This window comes from Procambarus clarkii, chromosome 20 (assembly GCF_040958095.1).
Source record: "Procambarus clarkii isolate CNS0578487 chromosome 20, FALCON_Pclarkii_2.0, whole genome shotgun sequence".
NCBI lineage: Eukaryota > Metazoa > Arthropoda > Malacostraca > Decapoda > Cambaridae > Procambarus > Procambarus clarkii.
The window spans coordinates 33,841,555-33,864,534 of NC_091169.1; the positions used below are offsets into that span (position 1 = coordinate 33,841,555).

Here is a 22,980-nt window from a genome sequence, read left to right on the forward strand (position 1 = left end):
CTCTACCATTGACCTACAGGTACCCACAGTATGAGATACTCTACCATTGACCTACAGGTACCCACAGTATGAGATACTCTACCATTGACCTACAGGTACCCACAGTATGAGACACTCTACCATTGACCTACAGGTACCCACAGTATGAGATACTCTACCATTGACCTACAGGTACCCACAGTATGAGATACTCTACCATTGACCTACAGGTACCCACAGTATGAGATACTCTACCATTGACCTACAGGTACCCACAGTATGAGATACTCTACCATTGACCTACAGGTACCCACAGTATGAGATACTCTACCATTGACCTACAGGTACCCACAGTATGAGATACTCTACCATTGACCTACAGGTACCCACAGTATGAGACTACTCTACCATTGACCTACAGGTACCCACAGTATGAGATACTCTACCATTGACCTACAGGTACCCACAGTATGAGATACTCTACCATTGACCTACAGGTACCCACAGTATGAGACACTCTACCATTGACCTACAGGTACCCACAGTATGAGATACTCTACCATTGACCTACAGGTACCCACAGTATGAGATACTCTACCATTGACCTACAGGTACCCACAGTATGAGACACTCTACCATTGACCTACAGGTACCCACAGTATGAGACACTCTACCATTGACCTACAGGTACCCACAGTATGAGATACTCTACCATTGACCTACAGGTACCCACAGTATGAGATCACTCTACCATTGACCTACAGGTACCCACAGTATGAGATACTCTACCATTGACCTACAGGTACCCACAGTATGAGATACTCTACCATTGACCTACAGGTACCCACAGTATGAGATACTCTACCATTGACCTACAGGTACCCACAGTATGAGATACTCTACCATTGACCTACAGGTACCCACAGTATGAGATACTCTACCATTGACCTACAGGTACCCACAGTATGAGATACTCTACCATTGACCTACAGGTACCCACAGTATGAGACACTCTACCATTGACCTACAGGTACCCACAGTATGAGATACTCTACCATTGACCTACAGGTACCCACAGTATGAGATACTCTACCATTGACCTACAGGTACCCACAGTATGAGATACTCTACCATTGACCTACAGGTACCCACAGTATGAGATACTCTACCATTGACCTACAGGTACCCACAGTATGAGATACTCTACCATTGACCTACAGGTACCCACAGTATGAGATACTCTACCATTGACCTACAGGTACCCACAGTATGAGACTACTCTACCATTGACCTACAGGTACCCACAGTATGAGACACTCTACCATTGACCTACAGGTACCCACAGTATGAGACTACTCTACCATTGACCTACAGGTACCCACAGTATGAGATACTCTACCATTGACCTACAGGTACCCACAGTATGAGACACTCTACCATTGACCTACAGGTACCCACAGTATGAGACACTCTACCATTGACCTACAGGTACCCACAGTATGAGACTACTCTACCATTGACCTACAGGTACCCACAGTATGAGACACTCTACCATTGACCTACAGGTACCCACAGTATGAGATACTCTACCATTGACCTACAGGTACCCACAGTATGAGATACTCTACCATTGACCTACAGGTACCCACAGTATGAGATACTCTACCATTGACCTACAGGTACCCACAGTATGAGATACTCTACCATTGACCTACAGGTACCCACAGTATGAGATACTCTACCATTGACCTACAGGTACCCACAGTATGAGATACTCTACCATTGACCTACAGGTACCCACAGTATGAGATACTCTACCATTGACCTACAGGTACCCACAGTATGAGATACTCTACCATTGACCTACAGGTACCCACAGTATGAGACACTCTACCATTGACCTACAGGTACCCACAGTATGAGATACTCTACCATTGACCTACAGGTACCCACAGTATGAGATACTCTACCATTGACCTACAGGTACCCACAGTATGAGATACTCTACCATTGACCTACAGGTACCCACAGTATGAGATACTCTACCATTGACCTACAGGTACCCACAGTATGAGACACTCTACCATTGACCTACAGGTACCCACAGTATGAGATACTCTACCATTGACCTACAGGTACCCACAGTATGAGATACTCTACCATTGACCTACAGGTACCCACAGTATGAGACACTCTACCATTGACCTACAGTACCCACAAGTATGAGATACTCTAACATTGACCTACAGGTACCCACAGTATGAGATACTCTACCATTGACCTACAGGTACCCACAGTATGAGATACTCTACCATTGACCTACAGGTACCCACAGTATGAGATACTCTACCATTGACCTACAGGTACCCACAGTATGAGACACTCTACCATTGACCTACAGGTACCCACAGTATGAGACTACTCTACCATTGACCTACAGGTACCCACAGTATGAGATACTCTACCATTGACCTACAGGTACCCACAGTATGAGATACTCTACCATTGACCTACAGGTACCCACAGTATGAGATACTCTACCATTGACCTACAGGTACCCACAGTATGAGATACTCTACCATTGACCTACAGGTACCCACAGTATGAGATACTCTACCATTGACCTACAGGTACCCACAGTATGAGATTCTCTACCATTGACCTACAGGTACCCACAGTATGAGATACTCTACCATTGACCTACAGGTACCCACAGTATGAGACACTCTACCATTGACCTACAGGTACCCACAGTATGAGACACTCTACCATTGACCTACAGGTACCCACAGCATGAGATACTCTACCATTGACCTACAGGTACCCACAGTATGAGATACTCTACCATTGACCTACAGGTACCCACAGTATGAGATACTCTACCATTGACCTACAGGTACCCACAGTATGAGACACTCTACCATTGACCTACAGGTACCCACAGTATGAGATACTCTACCATTGACCTACAGGTACCCACAGTATGAGACACTCTACCATTGACCTACAGGTACCCACAGTATGAGATACTCTACCATTGACCTACAGGTACCCACAGTATGAGACACTCTACCATTGACCTACAGGTACCCACAGTATGAGACACTCTACCATTGACCTACAGGTACCCACAGTATGAGATACTCTACCATTGACCTACAGGTACCCACAGTATGAGACACTCTACCATTGACCTACAGGTACCCACAGTATGAGATACTCTACCATTGACCTACAGGTACCCACAGTATGAGACACTCTACCATTGACCTACAGGTACCCACAGTATGAGACACTCTACCATTGACCTACAGGTACCCACAGTATGAGATACTCTACCATTGACCTACAGGTACCCACAGTATGAGACACTCTACCATTGACCTACAGGTACCCACAGTATGAGACACTCTACCATTGACCTACAGGTACCCACAGTATGAGATACTCTACCATTGACCTACAGGTACCCACAGTATGAGACACTCTACTATTGACCTACAGGTACCCACAGTATGAGACACTCTACCATTGACCTACAGGTACCCACAGTATGAGATACTCTACCATTGACCTACAGGTACCCACAGTATGAGATACTCTACCATTGACCTACAGGTACCCACAGTATGAGATACTCTACCATTGACCTACAGGTACCCACAGTATGAGACACTCTACCATTGACCTACAGGTACCCACAGTATGAGACACTCTACCATTGACCTACAGGTACCCACAGTATGAGACACTCTACCATTGACCTACAGGTACCCACAGTATGAGATACTCTACCATTGACCTACAGGTACCCACAGTATGAGATACTCTACCATTGACCTACAGGTACCCACAGCATGAGATACTCTACCATTGACCTACAGGTACCCACAGTATGAGATACTCTACCATTGACCTACAGGTACCCACAGTATGAGATACTCTACCATTGACCTACAGGTACCCACAGTATGAGATACTCTACCATTGACCTACAGGTACCCACAGTATGAGACACTCTACCATTGACCTACAGGTACCCACAGTATGAGATACTCTACCATTGACCTACAGGTACCCACAGTATGAGACACTCTACCATTGACCTACAGGTACCCACAGTATGAGATACTCTACCATTGACCTACAGGTACCCACAGTATGAGACACTCTACCATTGACCTACAGGTACCCACAGTATGAGATACTCTACCATTGACCTACAGGTACCCACAGTATGAGATACTCTACCATTGACCCTACAGGTACCCACAGTATGAGATACTCTACCATTGACCTACAGGTACCCACAGTATGAGATACTCTACCATTGACCTACAGGTACCCACAGTATGAGACACTCTACCATTGACCTACAGGTTACCCACAGTATGAGACTACTCTACCATTGACCTACAGGTACCCACAGTATGAGATACTCTACCATTGACCTACAGGTACCCACAGTATGAGACACTCTACCATTGACCTACAGGTACCCACAGTATGAGATCACTCTACCATTGACCTACAGGTACCCACAGTATGAGGATACTCTACCATTGACCTACAGGTACCCACAGTATGAGTATACTCTACCATTTGTACCTACAGGTACCCACAGTATGAGATACTCTACCATTGACCTACAGGTACCCACAGTATGAGACACTCTACCATTGACCTACAGGTACCCACAGTATGAGATCACTCTACCATTGACCTACAGGTACCCACAGTATGAGATACTCTACCATTGACCTACAGGTACCCACAGTATGAGATACCTCTACCATTGACCTACAGGTACCCACAGTATGAGACACTCTACCATTGACCTACAGGTACCCACAGTATGAGATACTCTACCATTGACCTACAGGTACCCACAGTATGAGACACTCTACCATTGACCTACAGAGGTACCCCAGTATGAGACACTCTACCATTGACCTACAGGTACCCACAGTATGAGATACTCTACCATTGGACCTACAGGTACCCACAGTATGAGATACTCTACATTGACCTACAGTACCACATAGAGATCACTCTACCATTGACCTAAAGGTACCCACAGTATGAGATACTCTACCATTGACCTACAGGTACCACAGTATGAGATACTCTACCATTGACCTACAGGTACCCACAGTATGAGATACTCTACCATTGACCTACAGGTACCCACAGTATGAGATACTCTACATTGACCTACAGGTACCCACAGTATGAGACACTCTACCATTGACCTACAGGTACCCACAGTATGAGATACTCTACCATTGACCTACAGGTACCCACAGTATGAGATACTCTACCATTGACCTACAGGTACCCACAGTATGAGATACGCTACCATTGACCTACAGGTACCCACAGTATGAGACACTCTACCATTGAGCTACCAGGTACCCACAGTATGAGATACTCTACCATTGACCTACAGGTACCCACAGTATGAGATACTCTACCATTGACCTACAGGTACCCACAGTATGAGACACTCTACCATTGACCTACAGGTACCCACAGTATGAGACACTCTACCATTGACCTACAGGTACCCACAGTATGAGACACTCTACCATTGACCTACAGGTACCCACAGTATGAGATACTCTACCATTGACCTACAGGTACCCACAGTATGAGATACTCTACCATTGACCTACAGGTACCCACAGTATGAGATACTCTACCATTGACCTACAGGTACCCACAGTATGAGATACTCTACCATTGACCTACAGGTACCCACAGTATGAGACACTCTACCATTGACCTACAGGTACCCACAGTATGAGATACTCTACCATTGACCTACAGGTACCCACAGTATGAGATACTCTACCATTGACCTACAGGTACCCACAGTATGAGATACTCTACCATTGACCTACAGGTACCCACAGTATGAGATACTCTACCATTGACCTACAGGTACCCACAGTATGAGATACTCTACCATTGACCTACAGGTACCCACAGTATGAGATACTCTACCATTGACCTACAGGTACCCACAGTATGAGATACTCTACCATTGACCTACAGGTACCCACAGTATGAGATACTCTACCATTGACCTACAGGTACCCACAGTATGAGACACTCTACCATTGACCTACAGGTACCCACAGTATGAGACACTCTACCATTGACCTACAGGTACCCACAGTATGAGATACTCTACCATTGACCTACAGGTACCCACAGTATGAGACACTCTACCATTGACCTACAGGTACCCACAGTATGAGACACTCTACCATTGACCTACAGGTACCCACAGTATGAGATACTCTACCATTGACCTACAGGTACCCACAGTATGAGACACTCTACCATTGACCTACAGGTACCCACAGTATGAGATACTCTACCATTGACCTACAGGTACCCACAGTATGAGATACTCTACCATAAGAAGAACGTGGAAGTGGTCAACAATGCCAACCGGTTCACTGGGGCGTCGCTCAGAGACTTCATAGTGGACATCTACTTTCTCTCTCGCACTGACTACATTGTTGTCACTTTCTTGTCCAATGTGAGTACTCCTGGACACTTCCTGTTACTGACTATTTTTTATAAAATAAATGAATCTTCTGATCACTGTCTGAGAATACTAATCATGTCAGCAAATAACGTTTGTAATATTTGTTTAGCAAAATAATCACTAAACCCTTAAAATAACATGTGGAGAGGCAATACATTTTTTGTTCGTCTTGCATCATAAAATTGTTTCAGTGTCAGATTAGTAAACGGATGGAATGCATTAGGCAGTGACGTGGTGGAGGCTGACTCCATACACAGTTTCAAATGTAGATATGATAGAGCCCAGTAGGCTCAGGAAACTGTACATCAGTTGATTGACAGTTGAGAGGCGGGACCAAAGAGCCAGAGCTCAGCCCCCGCAAGCACAACTGAGTACCATGGCTGTCGACAGATATCAATATGTCTATTATTAGAGTAAATATCTCTTTCCAGTCATTAGATGGTTGCGTTTCATAATAACAATGAAGGCATATATCATTTGTCTTTTGAATATTTATGTATTATTGTTTCGAAATTTGAGGAGAGCATTTCATTAAATTTGTTAATCAATGTAATTGATAAAGCTGCTGTCGATGAGATGTTTACTGTTGGTTAAGTTTTTAAATCTGGGTTTAGCGATTATCTTTCAAAACTTAAGAGAAAGAATTTTTTGCAATCCCAAGGCACAGTTTACTTGCCTCTTTTCATTGTTTAAAATATAAAGTAGATATGACTGATAAATATCTGAATAATTTCATACAAATAATGAGTAAGATGGTTGAGGTTAAGCCTAGTGTGTGTGTGTGTGTGGCGCAGGTGGGGAGGCTGGTGTACGAGGTCATGCAGGCGCTGGGGCCCGACGCCTCCTCCAGGTTCTACTCCCTGGACACCCCGTTCCTCTTCGTCAACCAGCGAGACAGCTTCGTCAAGGCCCGCTTCTTCCACAAGTCTCACAGGTGTGTTAATTAATTCATTAAAACCTAAATCATGAAACGCCAAAGTTAGGGGCCTGACGGCTGAGTGGACAGCACTCAGGTTTCGTAGTCCTAAGGGTACGGGTTCAATCCCCGTCGGAAGGTGGAAACAAATGGGCAGAGTTTCTTTCACCCTGATGCCCCTGTTACCTACCAGTAACTAAATATCTGATGTGGGGAAACTGACCTGTCAGATTTATATTTATGTAACACGGCGGGGGGGGGGGGGGGGGGGGTTCTCGAATGATCTTTTCTCCTTTTTACTCCCTTCTCTACCCGTATTCTTACTTTTGTTCTCTACCAAGGGACCCCAAACATTTCAATTGAGTCGACCCCACGCCACGTGGTCTCAAGACGATTTACCGACTTGATATTCTACAACCCGTATGACGTGGACTAGGCTTCTAGCAAAACCCTATGGTCACCTTTCCGCCGCCACCACCAGACCTTGCAACACCGAGCAATGATCGAGGCCTGGATCGATCATGCCCAATCAATAACTTTGGGGCTTGATCCCCACTAGTAACATATAACCTTGGATCTTACGTGTGGAATTAAAAAATCAATGGGAATACTGAATTATGACTCGGTGTTAGAATCGGCGCCCAATTCAACTCGGCCTCGTGGGGACCACGTGACAAGGACAAATTCACATAAATATAACACACACATGGATATAATGAAACTGCAAATTAATAACTAATTAATTTATTCCAAAACTAAACAAAATCTAAAAACAGTTCACTCCCTGATTGAACATTCCCTGACTGGCAATGAATGGACTATTCCCTACAATTACTCGTAAAGCAACTCTACCTTGGGCGACCAGCTAGATGTTCGTGCTGTCGGGAGGCCGATGATGGAAAGGCCACCTGCCCGAGTTGTTTCTCAAACCACACTGTTCCCTGCTCGGCTAGTCTATCGGCTTTCCCTACTATATAGTTATTGATTAGTAGACATTGACTACATATATTAGTTATTAGATGGGGAGGCCTTATCTTGTATTGCTGATTTAGGCCCAGACAACCAGTATGAGCATCCTCCTCGTGGATGAGGCTGTCGTCAACACTTGTACTGGTGTACTAAGTAATTATATTCTGCTTCTTCTCCAATTACACCTGTCTAAGGGCACACAATAATAGTAATAACCTCTATGACAGCTATATTAGGGGAAATATTGACAATTATTTACATAAGGGGGTAGGAATATAGTTCACCCTGTTTTGAGTCTTGACTTGTATCCTAACCGGTTTGCTTTTATATACCTACATTACACTGTTCAGGAATTTCGGAATTGGGATACTTCCCTTGATAGTAGACAAAGTTGTGTTGATAACGGGAGCACAATTAGTCCCATAACACTAAATCAAGGGTAAATTATAAGAGGTAGATTTGATCCGGCGAGAGTATTGTAAAAATTAAATGGCGACTCACTCTGGCCCTCTCCCATGACGCTCAGGCTGTCTCGTCCAGATGTCGTCAAGAAGTAGATAGAAGTCCCACATTTACTCTAATTTGGTACTGATAATTAAGTTGACTCAAGGGAAAATGTTTTTATGGTGTTTACAGTCCAAAGACTGATCATTAAGGATATTTCCCATTATTTGGTGGTGAAATTAATACCGACATGTGGCTATTAATTATATACATACATATATATATATATATATATATATATATATATATATATATATATATATATATATATATATATATATATATATATATATATATATATATATATATATATATATATATATATATATATGCGAACAAGCCTGAATGGTCCCCAGGACAATATGCAACTGAAAACTCACACCCCAGAGTTCTGGGAGTATGAGTTCGAGTCACTTCTGGGGTGTGAGTTTTCAGTTGCATATTGTCCTGGGGACCATTCAGGCTTGTTCGCATTTGTGTTCCTCACGTGTGCCCCAAAGAATGAGGAGATTTGGTAAAATGCTATGCCCAAGATTACTATCCGAGTGCCGGCGGTGGGGTGGTTCAAATAGCCTCGGCTATCACCTCATTTTGTCCGGTCGTGATGGTCAAGTGGATTAAGGCGTCTTGTACATACCAGTTGCGTTGCTTCTGGGAGTATGAGTTCGAGTCACTTCTGGGGTGTGAGTTTTCAGTTATATATATATATATATATATATATAGGCACTTCACAGCCTGCTACGCAAGGCCCGATTTGCCTAATAAGCCAAGTTTTCCTGAATTAATATATTTTCTCTAATTTTTTTCTTATGAAATGATAAAGCTACCCATTTCATTATGTATGGGGTCAATTTTTTTTATTGGAGTTAAAATTAACGTAGATATATGACCGAACCTAACCAACCCTACCTAACCTAGCCTAACCTATCTTTATAGGTTAGGTAGTCGAAAAGCAATTAATTAATGAAAACATGGCTTATTAGGCAAATCGGGCCTTGCATAGTAGGCTGAGAAGTGCGTTCTGGCTACTAGGTACAACATATATATATATATATATATATATATATATATATATATATATATATATATATATATATATATATATATATATATATATATATATATATATATATATATATATATATATATATATATATATATATATATATATATATATATATATATATATATATATGACAATGTCAGACCACGGAGGAAAAATGAAACAGGAAATTTTCTTAATCTTAATTTTCTAATAGATCAGCTAAAGGGCGATTTAAGTAGAATCATTGAAAAACATTCGTCTCACTAATTTATTGTATATATTTACTTCTTTATGATATAATTACCTATATATTATGCTTGTATGTCTGCTGTATCAGATGGGCCATTGGGCTACATCGGATGTGCCTTTTGGGTGCATCTGATGGGCCAATGGGCCGTCTGCGTTGTCCAAGTATTGTACCTCACCTTACTTCACCACTCCTTCCTGCCTATTTATACCCATCACTCGATCTGTAAAATGACCTTCTGAAGATGTATTTAATATACGAAAGTACTTAAGGAAATTTCCTGTTTCATTTTTCCTCCGTGGTCTGACATTGTCACATTCTTAATCACGTGTTTATTTTCGTGATATACACACATATATATATATATATATATATATATATATATATATATATATATATATATATATATATATATATATATATATATATATGTCTGAAAACTCACACCCCAGAAGTGACTCAAACCCATACTCCCAGGAGCAACGCAACTGGTAACTACGGGGCGCCTTAATCAGCTTGACCATCACGGCCGGACAAAAGGAAGTGATAGCCAAAGCTATTTGAACCACTTCCCCGCCGGCAACTCGGATGGTAATCTTGGGCATAGCATTTTATCAAATCACCTCATTCTTTGGGGCACACGTGAGGAACACAAATGCGAACAAGCCTGAATGGTCCCCAGGACTATATGCGTCTGAAAACTCACACCCCAGAAATGACTCGAACCCATACTCCCAGGAGCAACGCAACTGGTAACTACGGGGCGCCTTAATCCGCTTGACCATCACGAACACCATTTATGTTCCTCACGTGTGCCCCAAAGAATGAGGTGATTTGATAAAATGCTATGCCCAAGATTACCATCCGAGTTGCCGGCGGGGAAGTGGTTCAAATAGCTTCGGCTATCACTTCCTTTTGTCCGGCCGTGATGGTCAAGCGGATTAAGGCGCCCCGTAGTTACCAGTTGCGTTGCTCCTGGGAGTATGGGTTCGAGTCACTTCTGGGGTGTGAGTTTTCAGACGCATATAGTCCTGGGGACCATTCAGGCTTGTTCGCATATATATATATATATATATATATATATATATATATATATATATATATATATATTGTGACAGTAAAGCGTTGGTGTTCGGCTGTTTCAAAGCTAGGGGCAGGGCCTCGTCACATTAAAGAAAATAAAAGAGAAAAAGCTGGAACTTTCGTCTGTGGTAAGGTAATGGGAAGACACACAAAACACAAGTAAATTTAACAATGAAATTTTAATTACGTTAGCAAAGCAAGACATGAATAAAGATAAGCATAAAATATACAAGGCAAGTCAACAAACAAAATAATAAGAGTAATCACTGGCAAATGAAAAGTTACGTTAAGACAAGTGAGTTATAGCAAAATAAATAATAATGATGCCGGAATATTGGCTTCGAGCTGCCACCTCCCTTAGTACACGAAAGCCAAGGCTTAGTCTACCAATGAGAGATGTCAACTGCAAGGAGCACTGGAATATTCTGATGACTCTGGGCCACTGCAGCCCAGACATCAACTTGTGGCGGAGGGTGGAGGGCAGGTGCGACGGGACACCAGCCAATCAGCGACAGGCAGGCAATGGACAAGCAGTTTGCCGGTTTACGGTGGCGGGCGGTAGCAGGTGTGCCGGTGTGCTGGATACGTTTTGCTCTCTGGGCAAAACGTTTTGGAGATACTTGCTGGATATATCTTCTATATTATCTGTTGTTGTTACATACTTTGAAGGGAAGAGTAGGCTCAATCTCTCTTGAAAGAGATTATCGTCACAATATATATATATATATATATATATATATATATATATATATATATATATATATATATATATATATATATATATATATATATATATATATATAATATATATATATATATATATATATATATATATATATATATATAATATATATATATATATTGGTGTATACTGGCAGCAGGTTTTCTTTCAAACATGTTTCACTGAATATGACCGCATATTCTGTATTTATTATTTTCTGGTTTAGGGCTTCTATCCCTCTAACTATTTTCTTAGCATCAGGGCTTAATTGAAATAGGAGTTCTCCAAAACTCATTTTCGTACTTTTAAGGTGAAGAAAAGAAGTGATTTACTATAGAGTGTATTACACTTATTTATATAATTTGCACAACGTTTCGAACCTCCATGGTTCATTCTGAAGTGAACAGATCTTACAATACTAGTTGATTTTATACCCGCACTGGGTCAGGTGATAATACAATAAAGGTGAAAACATGGGGGGATACATAAGGGATAAATGTGAGGTGAAACATAGAGGCGCAGAAGGCTTATTGGCCCATACAAGGCAGCTCCTATCTAAACACAAAGATTAATCCATTGTAATTGGCCTATTATGTTGGACATTGTCTTCTGTGTTGGCAAAAGACAATGTCCAACATAATAGGCCAATTACACTGGATTAATCTTTGTGTTTAGATAGGAGCTGCCTCGTATGGGCCAATAAGCCTTCTGCAGCCTCTATGTTTCACCTCACATTTATCCCTTATGTATCCCCCCATGTTTTCACCTTTATTGTATTATCACCTGACCCAGTGCGGGTATAAAATCAACTAGTATTGTAAGATCTGTTCACCTGAGAATGAACCATGGAGGTTCGAAACGTTGTGCAAATTATATAAATAAGTGTAATACACTCTATAGTAAATCACTTCTTTTCTTCACCTTAAAAGTACGAAAATGAGTTTTGGAGAACTCTTATTTCAATTAAGCCCTGATGCTAAGAAAATAGTTAGAGGGATAGAAGCCCTAAACCAGAAAATAATAAATACAGAATATGCGGTCATATTCAATGAAAAATATATATATATATATATATATATATATATATATATATATATATATATATATATATATATATATATATATATATATATATATATATATATATATATATATATATATTATTATTAAATATGACCGAAAAAGTAAGATTAATAATTCTAACACGAATTTTCTCAATATTTCTTATGTTTCTTTTCACTGTCGATGGTAATTGAAAAATCAGTTCTCCAAAATTCATTTTTATTTCTAGTCTGACACGACACTTGAACGCGTTTCGTAATAACTTATTACATTTTCAAAGACTTTAGTTTACACACACACAACTATAACCTGCAAACCCAAACAGATTTCTTACTATGCTATAATTCAAATGGCTTTTCACTTTATATACCTGCATTTGGGTGAGTTGATATGTTACAACAGTTTTGGATGAGGTGAAAACAAACTTTCAACACAAAATAGAACACGAAATATTGGGTAATATTGGGTAAAGTTAAAGGGGAAGAATGGAAGTACATGCAAAGGGCCTATTGGCCCATATTTCTTGATGCTTCTATATTGGTGCGGAGTCTTGAAGTGGATAGAATATAGTTGTGCATTAATTGGCTGTTGATTGCTGGTGTTGACTTCTTAATGTGTAGTGCCTCGCAGATATCAAGCCGCCTGCTATCGCTCTATCTATCGATGATTTCCATGTTTTTTGTTAAGACTTCTCTGGTGATGGTCTGGTTGTGGGAGAAGATTATATGTTCCTTAATGGAGCCCTGTTGCTTATGCATCGTTAATCGCCTGGAAAGAGATGTTGTTGTCTTGCCTATATACTGAATTCTTTGAGGCTTACAGTCCCCAAGTAGGCATTTGAAGGCATAGACGACATTAGTCTCTTTTAATGCGTTCTGTTTTGTGTCTGGAGAGTTTCTCATGAGTAGGTTAGCCGTTTTCTTGGTTTTATAGTAAATCGTCAATTGTATCTTCTGATTTTTGTCTGTAGGGATAACGTTTCTATTAACAATATCTTTCAGGACCCTTTCCTCCGTTTTATGAGCTGTGGAAAAGAAGTTCCTGTAAAATAGTCTAATAGGGGGTACAGGTGTTGTGTTAGTTGTCTCTTCAGAGGTTGCATGGCGTTTCACTTTCCTTCTTATGATGTCTTCAACGAAACCATTGGAGAAGCCGTTGTTGACTAGGACCTGCCTTACCTTACAGAGTTCTTCATCGACTTGCTTCCATCCTGAGCTGTGGCTGAGAGCACGGTCGACATAAGCGTTAACAACACTCCTCTTGTACCTGTCTGGGCAGTCACTGTTGGCATTGAGGCACATTCCTATGTTTGTTTCCTTAGTGTAAACTGCAGTGTGGAAACTTCCGCTCCTTTCCATGACTGTTACATCTAGAAAGGGCAGCTTCCCATCCTTTTCCATCTCGTAAGTGAAACGTAACACAGAATTCCGCTCAAATGCCTCCTTCAGCTCCTGCAGATGTCTGACATCAGGTACCGGTGTAAAAATATCGTCAACATACCTGCAGTATATGGCCGGTTTCAAGTTCATGTCGACTAGAACCTTTTGTTCGATGATACCCATGTAGAAGATCGCAAACAGGACACCTAGGGGAGAACCCATGGCGACCCCATCTACTTGCCCCATCTACATGTGCACATCCGGGCTCAAGAAGGGTGCCTCTTTCGTACAAGCTTGGAGTAGTTTCCTTAGAACGTTTTCTGGTATGGCAAGAGGAGTACAGGCCAGATCACGATACACTCTGTCCACTATCATCCCGATAGTTTCATCCACAGGTACGTTTGTAAATAGTGATTCTACGGCCAACGAGGCTCTTATCCCTGTGGCTCGTGTTCCCTGCAGTAAGTCAACAAATTCCTTTGGAGACTTCAGGCTGAAGGCGCAGGGGACATAAGGAGTCAGCAAGCCGTTGAGTCGTTTCGCCAGTCTGTACGTAGGTGTGGGTATCTGGCTGATGATTGGCCGAAGTGGGTTTCCAGGCTTGTGTGTCTTGACATTTCCATACGCGTATGGAGCTGGTGCTTCGGAGCTCATTAACTGTTTAATAATTGTAAACAAAGCCGCCAAATCTTGAGGAAAGATGTACAGGTCCGTAAGTACTTGCGTAAATCTGCTTCGTGAATCTGACCCCAGATGTTTGGGGCTAGCCTCACCCAAATTAGTAAACTAGATGATCTGGGATACAGGATGACATAGGCTGGTCGGGGTCGCCACAGTTCAAAAGGGAGCAACATGTTGGGCTCTCATTCAGACCGACACGACAATTTTTGGCAATGCCATCAAGTACACAGACAAAAATATTAAAAAAATAATTTAAAAACAGATTCTTTCCCATACAGAGACTCCAGCCACTTGGGGTGGACGGTAGAGCAACGGTCTCGCTTCATGCAGGTCGGCGTTCAATCCCCGACCGTCCAAGTGATTGGGCACCATTTCTTCCTCCCGTCTCATCCCAAGTTCTTATCCTGACCCCTTCCAAGTGCTATACAGTCATAATGGCTTGACACTTTCCCCTAATAATTCTCTCTCTCTTTCCCATATAGAGAGATGCCATTGACCTTATTCATTGAACTCGGACAAAATAACAGAGCTCTCCAGCTATTTTAACTTCTTCTCCCAAACACGTAAATTATTCTCTGAAATTAACCTCCTGTTTCATAGAAAACTAAGCCAACTCACATTTTTGAAAGAGGGAACTATTATATTGTGCGTGAATGTCATCATATAGATATATGAGTAGAATGACGAATACTTTATTCAATAGAGGAATAGCTGGATGGATGGATAACTGGATAGATGGCTGGATAAATAAGTAGATGCACATATAGATTTATGGATGAGTAGAACGATAGAGAGATGAACAGGATAGATAGAGTGATAGGAAATATGTGAAATATGAAAATACACATCCACAAGATGTGTATCTTGTGGATGGATGGATGGACAGATAGGTGAGTAAATTGATGGATGGATGGATGGATGGGAAGATGGATTGATAGATGAGTAGATAGATAGATGATTTATGGATGAATAGATAGGTGAGTAGATGGATGGATAAACAGATAGATGGATAAACAGATAGATGGATAAACAAATAGATGGATGGATACATGGATGAATAGTTAGATACACGGATGGATAAATTGACAGACAGAAATGTCAATGGATAAATAGATGGATAGATGAGTTTTAACCCCAATACCCGACAACGATCATGACTATTTTGGGCACAGATATTTCATCAAATAACTTCATGATGCTGGGGCCACATGAGCATCAATGGTGGAGCGCTCTCCTTCTCGCGCTCTTCTCTGGTCTTACTCTCTTTCAGCTCCACTGTTCACTTAAGGGGAGCACGTTAAGGGGAGCCTTGCCCCCCGTGGCAAGTAGTGGTCCATTGGTCTTCAATCAGTGTGTCCACAGACAGTAAGACCAGGTTCCCTGCTCCCAGCTTGCTCGACACAAAAGTTATATTAGCCAAAGGTCGCCAATCTGACCAGAGCTCCACTTAAAGTCATATAATTTTCTCCTTGTACAGTGGTACACCCATTCCAGTCTGCTAATTACTTGTGTGCAGTGCTCAGTCTAACCCCAGGTAAACATATTGAGAGTGAAGTAGTGAAACAAAAGACCATAATAAAATCATAAACCGTTCACTAGATTTAAGAGTTCAAAACTTAAGGTCCGAAAATATCTCAAATGTTTCTATGTGGCAACACACCTTAATAAAGGTCGTTGATAATATGGCAACATTCATCCGTATTCCTCGCCAGAATTCACTAGGCTATCACTTCCTTTTTTAATGTTCATCTCTTGCTCTTATGAAACATTCGGTGAGGAGGTGGTCACAGCTCTCAGCGCAGTGTTCAGTGTTCCTTTATGTGTTGGCACATTAATTTCATGATTATTTTATCATGTCTATTAAATATAATTGATTAAAAAAGATAATAACAATATTTTCATGTTGTAACCAGGAACGAGGATGTGAGCGTTCACCCGGGCCAGACTCTGCTGTTCGAGCCCACGGCTCAACACTTCCGCAAAGACCAATATGTCCACTATACCACAAGTGAGAAGAAAAAGGCAAAGATTCCCGACTACAAAGTGGAGCACATAGTCGATGTAGTCAACTTATCATACCCTTACGAGGACTAACTAGGGACAGGATAGTCCCCAGTAACTGTCTCTCCTTCAATTCTTGTTTACCAACATGCTGAAAACCCGTCATTCAGCGCCTGTCTTCCTGCTACCTGTCTCTGCACCCGTCTCCTCTGTTTCATCAACACCATCCACCCAATACCCGAGTCTCCTGCCTTAACCTCAACTACCCGTCAAAATTATTGCTACATGCAGGCGATGAGTCACAATAACGTGGCTGAAGTATGTTGACCAGACTACACACTAGAAAGTGAAGGGACGACGACGTTTCGGTCCGTCCTGGACCATTCTCAAGTCGACTTGAAAATGGTCCAGGACGGACCAAAACGTCTTCGTCCCTCCACCTTCTAGTGTGTAGTCTGGTCAATACTTATTGCTACATGTTGCGAACATGTTTAATTGGACGAATACCAATCATAGTGTCGCCTGAATAAACGAACACAATTTGTACATTAAAAATGTGAAAACGTGACTTTTCGGTTCTTGAGCATTAGTTAGCGGAGCTGTTGTAGCCTAGTCAAACAGTCTACGGGCCCGGGGGGATGGGGGTACAGTGAGGCACAGCGTGAGTGCTGAAGTGAGGCAAGAAGTGTGAGGAGCAGGAGGAGGGAGGGAGGGAGATAACGGGAAGGAGGTAGGAGCAGGAGAGGGATGAAGATGGAGGTTAATTGGGAGGGAGAAGGTGAGGACAGATGGTTGAGGTAAGAAAATGATGGGCCGGACCATTTCCCAGTTATTGAACAGCAATGATGTCATGGTTTGTGAGATTTGAGTAATGAATACACCATACTGGTGTATGGTGTATGTGTAATCCACAATACTGGTGTATGATGTATGTGTAATCCACAATACTGGTGTATGGTGTATGTGTAATCCACAATGCTGGTGTATGGTGTATGTATAATCCACAATACTGGTGTATGGTGTATGTGTAATCCACAATGCTGGTGTATGGTGTATGTATAATCCACAATGCTGGTGTATGGTGTATGTGTAATCCACAATACTGGTGTATGGTGTATGTATAATCCACAATACTGGTGTATGGTGTATGTATAATCCACAATGCTGGAGTATGTATAATCCACAATACTGGTGTATGGTGTATGTATAATCCACAATGCTGGTGTATGGTGTATGTATAATCCACAATGCTGGTGTATGGTGTATGTATAATCCACTATACTGGTGTAGGGTGTATGTATAATCCACAATACTGGTGTATGTGTAATCCACAATACTGGTGTATGTATAATCCACAATGATGGTGTATGCATAATCCACAATACTGGTGTATGTATAATCCACAATGATGGTGTATGTATAATCCACAATACTGGTGTATGTATAATCCACAATGATGGTGTATGTATAATCCACAATACTGGTTTATGTATAATCCACAATACTGGTGTATGTATAATCCACAATGATGGTGTATGTATAATCCACAATACTGGTTTATGTATAATCCACAATACTGGTGTATGTATAATCCATAATACTGGTGAACGGTGTATGTATAATCCACAATACTGGTGAACGGTGTATTTATAATCCACAATACTGGTGAATGGTGTATGTATAATTCACAATACTGGTGAATGGTGTATGTATAATCCACAATGCTGGTGTATGTATAATCCACAATGCTGGTGTATGGTGTATGTATAATCCACAATACTGGTGTTTGGTGTATGTATAATCCACAATGCTGGTATATGGTGTATGTATAATCCACAATGTTGGTGTATGTATAATCCACAATACTGGTGTATGGTGTATGTATAATCCACAATACTGGTGTATGGTGTATGTATAATCCAGAATGCTGGTATATGGTGTATGTATGTATAATCCACAATACTGGTGTATGGTGCATGTATAATCCACAATACTGGTGTATGGTGTATGTATAATCCACAATACTCGTGTAAGGTGTATGTACAATACTCGGTACTTGTGTATGATGTATGTACAATCCACAATGCTGGTGTATTGTGTATGCATACAGCTACCCATCGCCTACTCTGATATAAATATCACAGTTCAACAGGTAATTTTGCACCATACACAGACAGGACCAAAGGTCTGTGTATTACTAGTGTATGTGATAGGAGGGGACGCCACTACAAGGGTCCAGGTCAGAGAGCTAGCAGTGGTCAGCAACTGTTGTTCCTCTGTTCTGGTGAGGTTGTCAGCATCGTGTCAGAATAGATTTTTTTCCTGATGATCTATTGGTTGGACCAGCTCCTGCTGACCCCTTGCTGAACCACCACCTGTTGATCCCCTGTTGGACCAGCTCCTGCTGACCCCTTGCTGAACCAGCTCCTGCTGACCTCTTGTTGGACCAGCTCCTGCTGACCTCTTGTTGGACCAGCTCCTGCTGACCTCTTGTTGGACCAGCTCCTGATGACCTCTTGTTGGACCAGCTCCTGCTGACCTCTTGTTGGACCAGCTCCTGATGACCTCTTGTTGGACCAGCTCCTGCTGACCTCTTGTTGGACCAGCTCCTGATGACCTCTTGTTGGACCAGCTCCTGCTGACCTCTTTTTTAACCTCCTCCTGCTGACCTCTTGTTGGACCAGCTCCTGCTGACCTCTTGTTGGACCAGCTCCTGCTGACCTCTTGTTGGACCAGCTCCTGCTGACCTCTTGTTGGACCAGCTCCTGCTGACCTCTTGTTGGACCAGCTCCTGCTGACCTCTTGTTGGACCAGTTCCTGCTGACCTCTTGTTGGACCAGCTCCTGCTGACCTCTTGTTGGACCAGCTCCTGATGACCTCTTGTTGGACCAGCTCCTGCTGACCTCTTTTTTAACCTCCTCCTGCTGACCTCTTGTTTAACCACCACCTGCTGACCTCTTGTTTAACCACCACCTGCTGACCTCTTGTTTAACCTCCCCTGCTGACCTCTTGTTTAACCTCCACCTGCTGACCTCTTGTTTAACCTCCACCTGCTGACCTCTTGTTTAACCTCCACCTGCTGACCTCTTGTTTAACCTCCACCTGCTGACCTCTTGTTTAACCTCCACCTGCTGACCTCTTGTTTAACAACCACCTGCTGACCTCTTGTTTAACCTCCACCTGCTGACCTCTTGTTTAACCACCTCCTGCTGACCTCTTGTTTAACCTCCTCCTGCTGACCTCTTGTTTAACCACCTCCTGCTGACCTCTTGTTTAACCTCCACCTGCTGACCTCTTGTTTAACCTCCACCTGCTGACCTCTTGTTTAACAACCACCTGCTGACCTCTTGTTTAACCTCCTCCTGCTGACCTCTTGTTTAACCTCCACCTGCTGACCTCTTGTTTAACCACCTCCTGCTGACCTCTTGTTTAACCTCCTCCTGCTGACCTCTTGTTTAACCTCCACCTGCTGACCTCTTGTTTAACCTCCACCTGCTGACCTCTTGTTTAACAACCACCTGCTGACCTCTTGTTTAACCTCCTCCTGCTGACCTCTTGTTTAACCTCCACCTGCTGACCTCTTGTTTAACCACCTCCTGCTGACCTCTTGTTTAACCTCCTCCTGCTGACCTCTTGTTTAACCTCCACCTGCTGACCTCTTGTTTAACCTCCACCTGCTGACCTCTTGTTTAACCTCCACCTGCTGACCTCTTGTTTAACAACCACCTGCTGACCTCTTGTTTAACCTCCACCTGCTGACCTCTTGTTTAACCACCTCCTGCTGACCTCTTGTTTAACCTCCTCCTGCTGACCTCTTGTTTAACCACCTCCTGCTGACCTCTTGTTTAACCTCCACCTGCTGACCTCTTGTTTAACCTCCACCTGCTGACCTCTTGTTTAACAACCACCTGCTGACCTCTTGTTTAACCTCCACCTGCTGACCTCTTGTTTAACCACCTCCTGCTGACCTCTTGTTTAACCTCCTCCTGCTGACCTCTTGTTTAACCTCCTCCTGCTGACCTCTTGTTTAACCTACACCTGCTGACCTCTTGTTTAACCTCCTCCTGGTGACCTCTTGTTTAACCACCTCCTGCTGACCTCTTGTTTAACCACCACCTGCTGACCTCTTGTTTAACCACCTCCTGCTGACCTCTTGTTTAACCACCACCTGCTGACCTCTTGTTTAACCACCTCCTGCTGACCTCTTGTTTAACCACCACCTGCTGACCTCTTGTTTAACCACCTCCTGCTGACCTCTTGTTTAACCACCACCTGCTGACCTCTTGCTGAACCACCACCTGCTGACCTCTTGCTGAACCACCACCTGCTGACCTGTTATTTAACCTCCACCTGCTGAGCCCATGTTGACCCTGACCATATAACATAAGTCACAGGAAGGCTTCAAGATTACCGCTGGTGTTTCTGTGAGACGCCGCAGAGCACTTTACCTAGAGTGGCGCCATGAGCTACTTGTCATCAGTATTGTCAGTCTCAGACTATGATCTTCCACGGATAAGTCATTACCTTCAATAATGGACTATCAGAGTAGTCCACATAAGTGACCTACTTCATCCAGTGTAGCCCATACTCGGGCAGAAGACTGCAACACTTGCTTACGTAACAATGGAATTGCCCACCACAAATGGAAGACTGTGATCTCCTTATATTAGTATTTTGCATAAGCCATATTTTTGTCTATATTTTGTTAAACAATAGGGATCATGTGGCCCAAGAGCTAAGGTATAAACCCAGGGCGTGATGAACCACCAGGACATTGGGCAAACTATTGGTGGCTGGTGTGTCTGTGGTCTGGTGTGTCTGTGGTCTGGTGTGTCTGTGGTCTGGTGTGTCTGTGGTCTGGTGTGTCTGTGGTCTGGTGTGTCTGTGGTCTGGTGTGTCTGTGGTCTGGTGTGTCTGTGGTCTGGTGTGTCTGTGGTCTGGTGGGTCTGTGGTCTGGTGGGTCTGTGGTCTGGTGGGTCTGTGGTCTGGTGTGTCTGTGGTCTGTTGTGTCTGTGTTCTGGTGTGTCTGTGGTCTGTTGAGTTTGTGGTCTGTTGTATCTGTGTTCTGGTGTGTCTGTGGTCTTGTGGGTCTGTGGTCTGGTGTGTCTGTGGTCTGGTGTGTCTGTGGTCTGGTGTGTCTGTGGTCTGGTGTGTCTGTGGTCTGGTGGGTCTGTGGTCTGGTGTGTCTGTGGTCTGTTGTGTCTGTGTTCTGGTGTGTCTGTGGTCTGTTGAGTTTGTGGTCTGTTGTATCTGTGTTCTGGTGTGTCTGTGGTCTTGTGGGTCTGTGGTCTGGTGTGTCTGTGGTCTGGTGTGTCTGTGGTCTGGTGTGTCTGTGGTCTGGTGTGTCTGTGGTCTGGTGGGTCTGTGGTCTGGTGGGTCTGTGGTCTGGTGGGTCTGTGGTCTGGTGTGTCTGTGGTCTGGTGTGTCTGTGGTCTGGTGTGTCTGTGGTCTGGTGGGTCTGTGGTCTGGTGTGTCTGTGGTCTGGTGGGTCTGTGGTCTGGTCGGTCTGTGGTCTGGTGTGTCTGTGGTCTGGTGTGTCTGTGGTCTGGTGTGTCTGTGGTCTGGTGTGTCTGTGGTCTGGTGTGTCTGTGGTCTGGTGGGTCTGTGGTCTGGTGGGTCTGTGGTCTGGTCGGTCTGTGGTCTGGTGTGTCTGCGGTCTGTTGTGTCTGTGGTCTGGTGTGTCTGTGGTCTGGTGGGTCTGTGGTCTGGTGGGTCTGTGGTCTGGTGGGTCTGTGGTCTGGTGTGTCTGTGGTCTGGTGTGTCTGTGGTCTGGTGTGTCTGTGGTCTGGTGGGTCTGTGGTCTGGTGTGTCTGTGGTCTGGTGGGTCTGTGGTC

The 22,980-nt window shown here is 43.1% G+C and overlaps 1 protein-coding gene across 2 annotated transcripts in view; it reads left to right on the top strand.

Annotated features, from left to right (window-relative positions):
• Positions 1 to 21,966, top strand: part of LOC123755284 (alpha-(1,6)-fucosyltransferase) — a 316,917-nt gene extending 294,951 nt beyond the window's left edge. For both annotated transcript variants that reach the window (XM_069327846.1, XM_069327847.1), the window contains exons 9-11: positions 6,379 to 6,529; positions 7,333 to 7,472; positions 17,059 to 21,966. In XM_069327846.1, the coding sequence (XP_069183947.1) occupies positions 6,379 to 6,529; positions 7,333 to 7,472; positions 17,059 to 17,239 (472 nt within the window). In that variant the 3' untranslated portion in view covers positions 17,240 to 21,966. The remainder of the gene's footprint in view (positions 1 to 6,378; positions 6,530 to 7,332; positions 7,473 to 17,058) is intronic.
• The last annotated feature ends 1,014 nt before the right edge of the window (positions 21,967 to 22,980 follow it).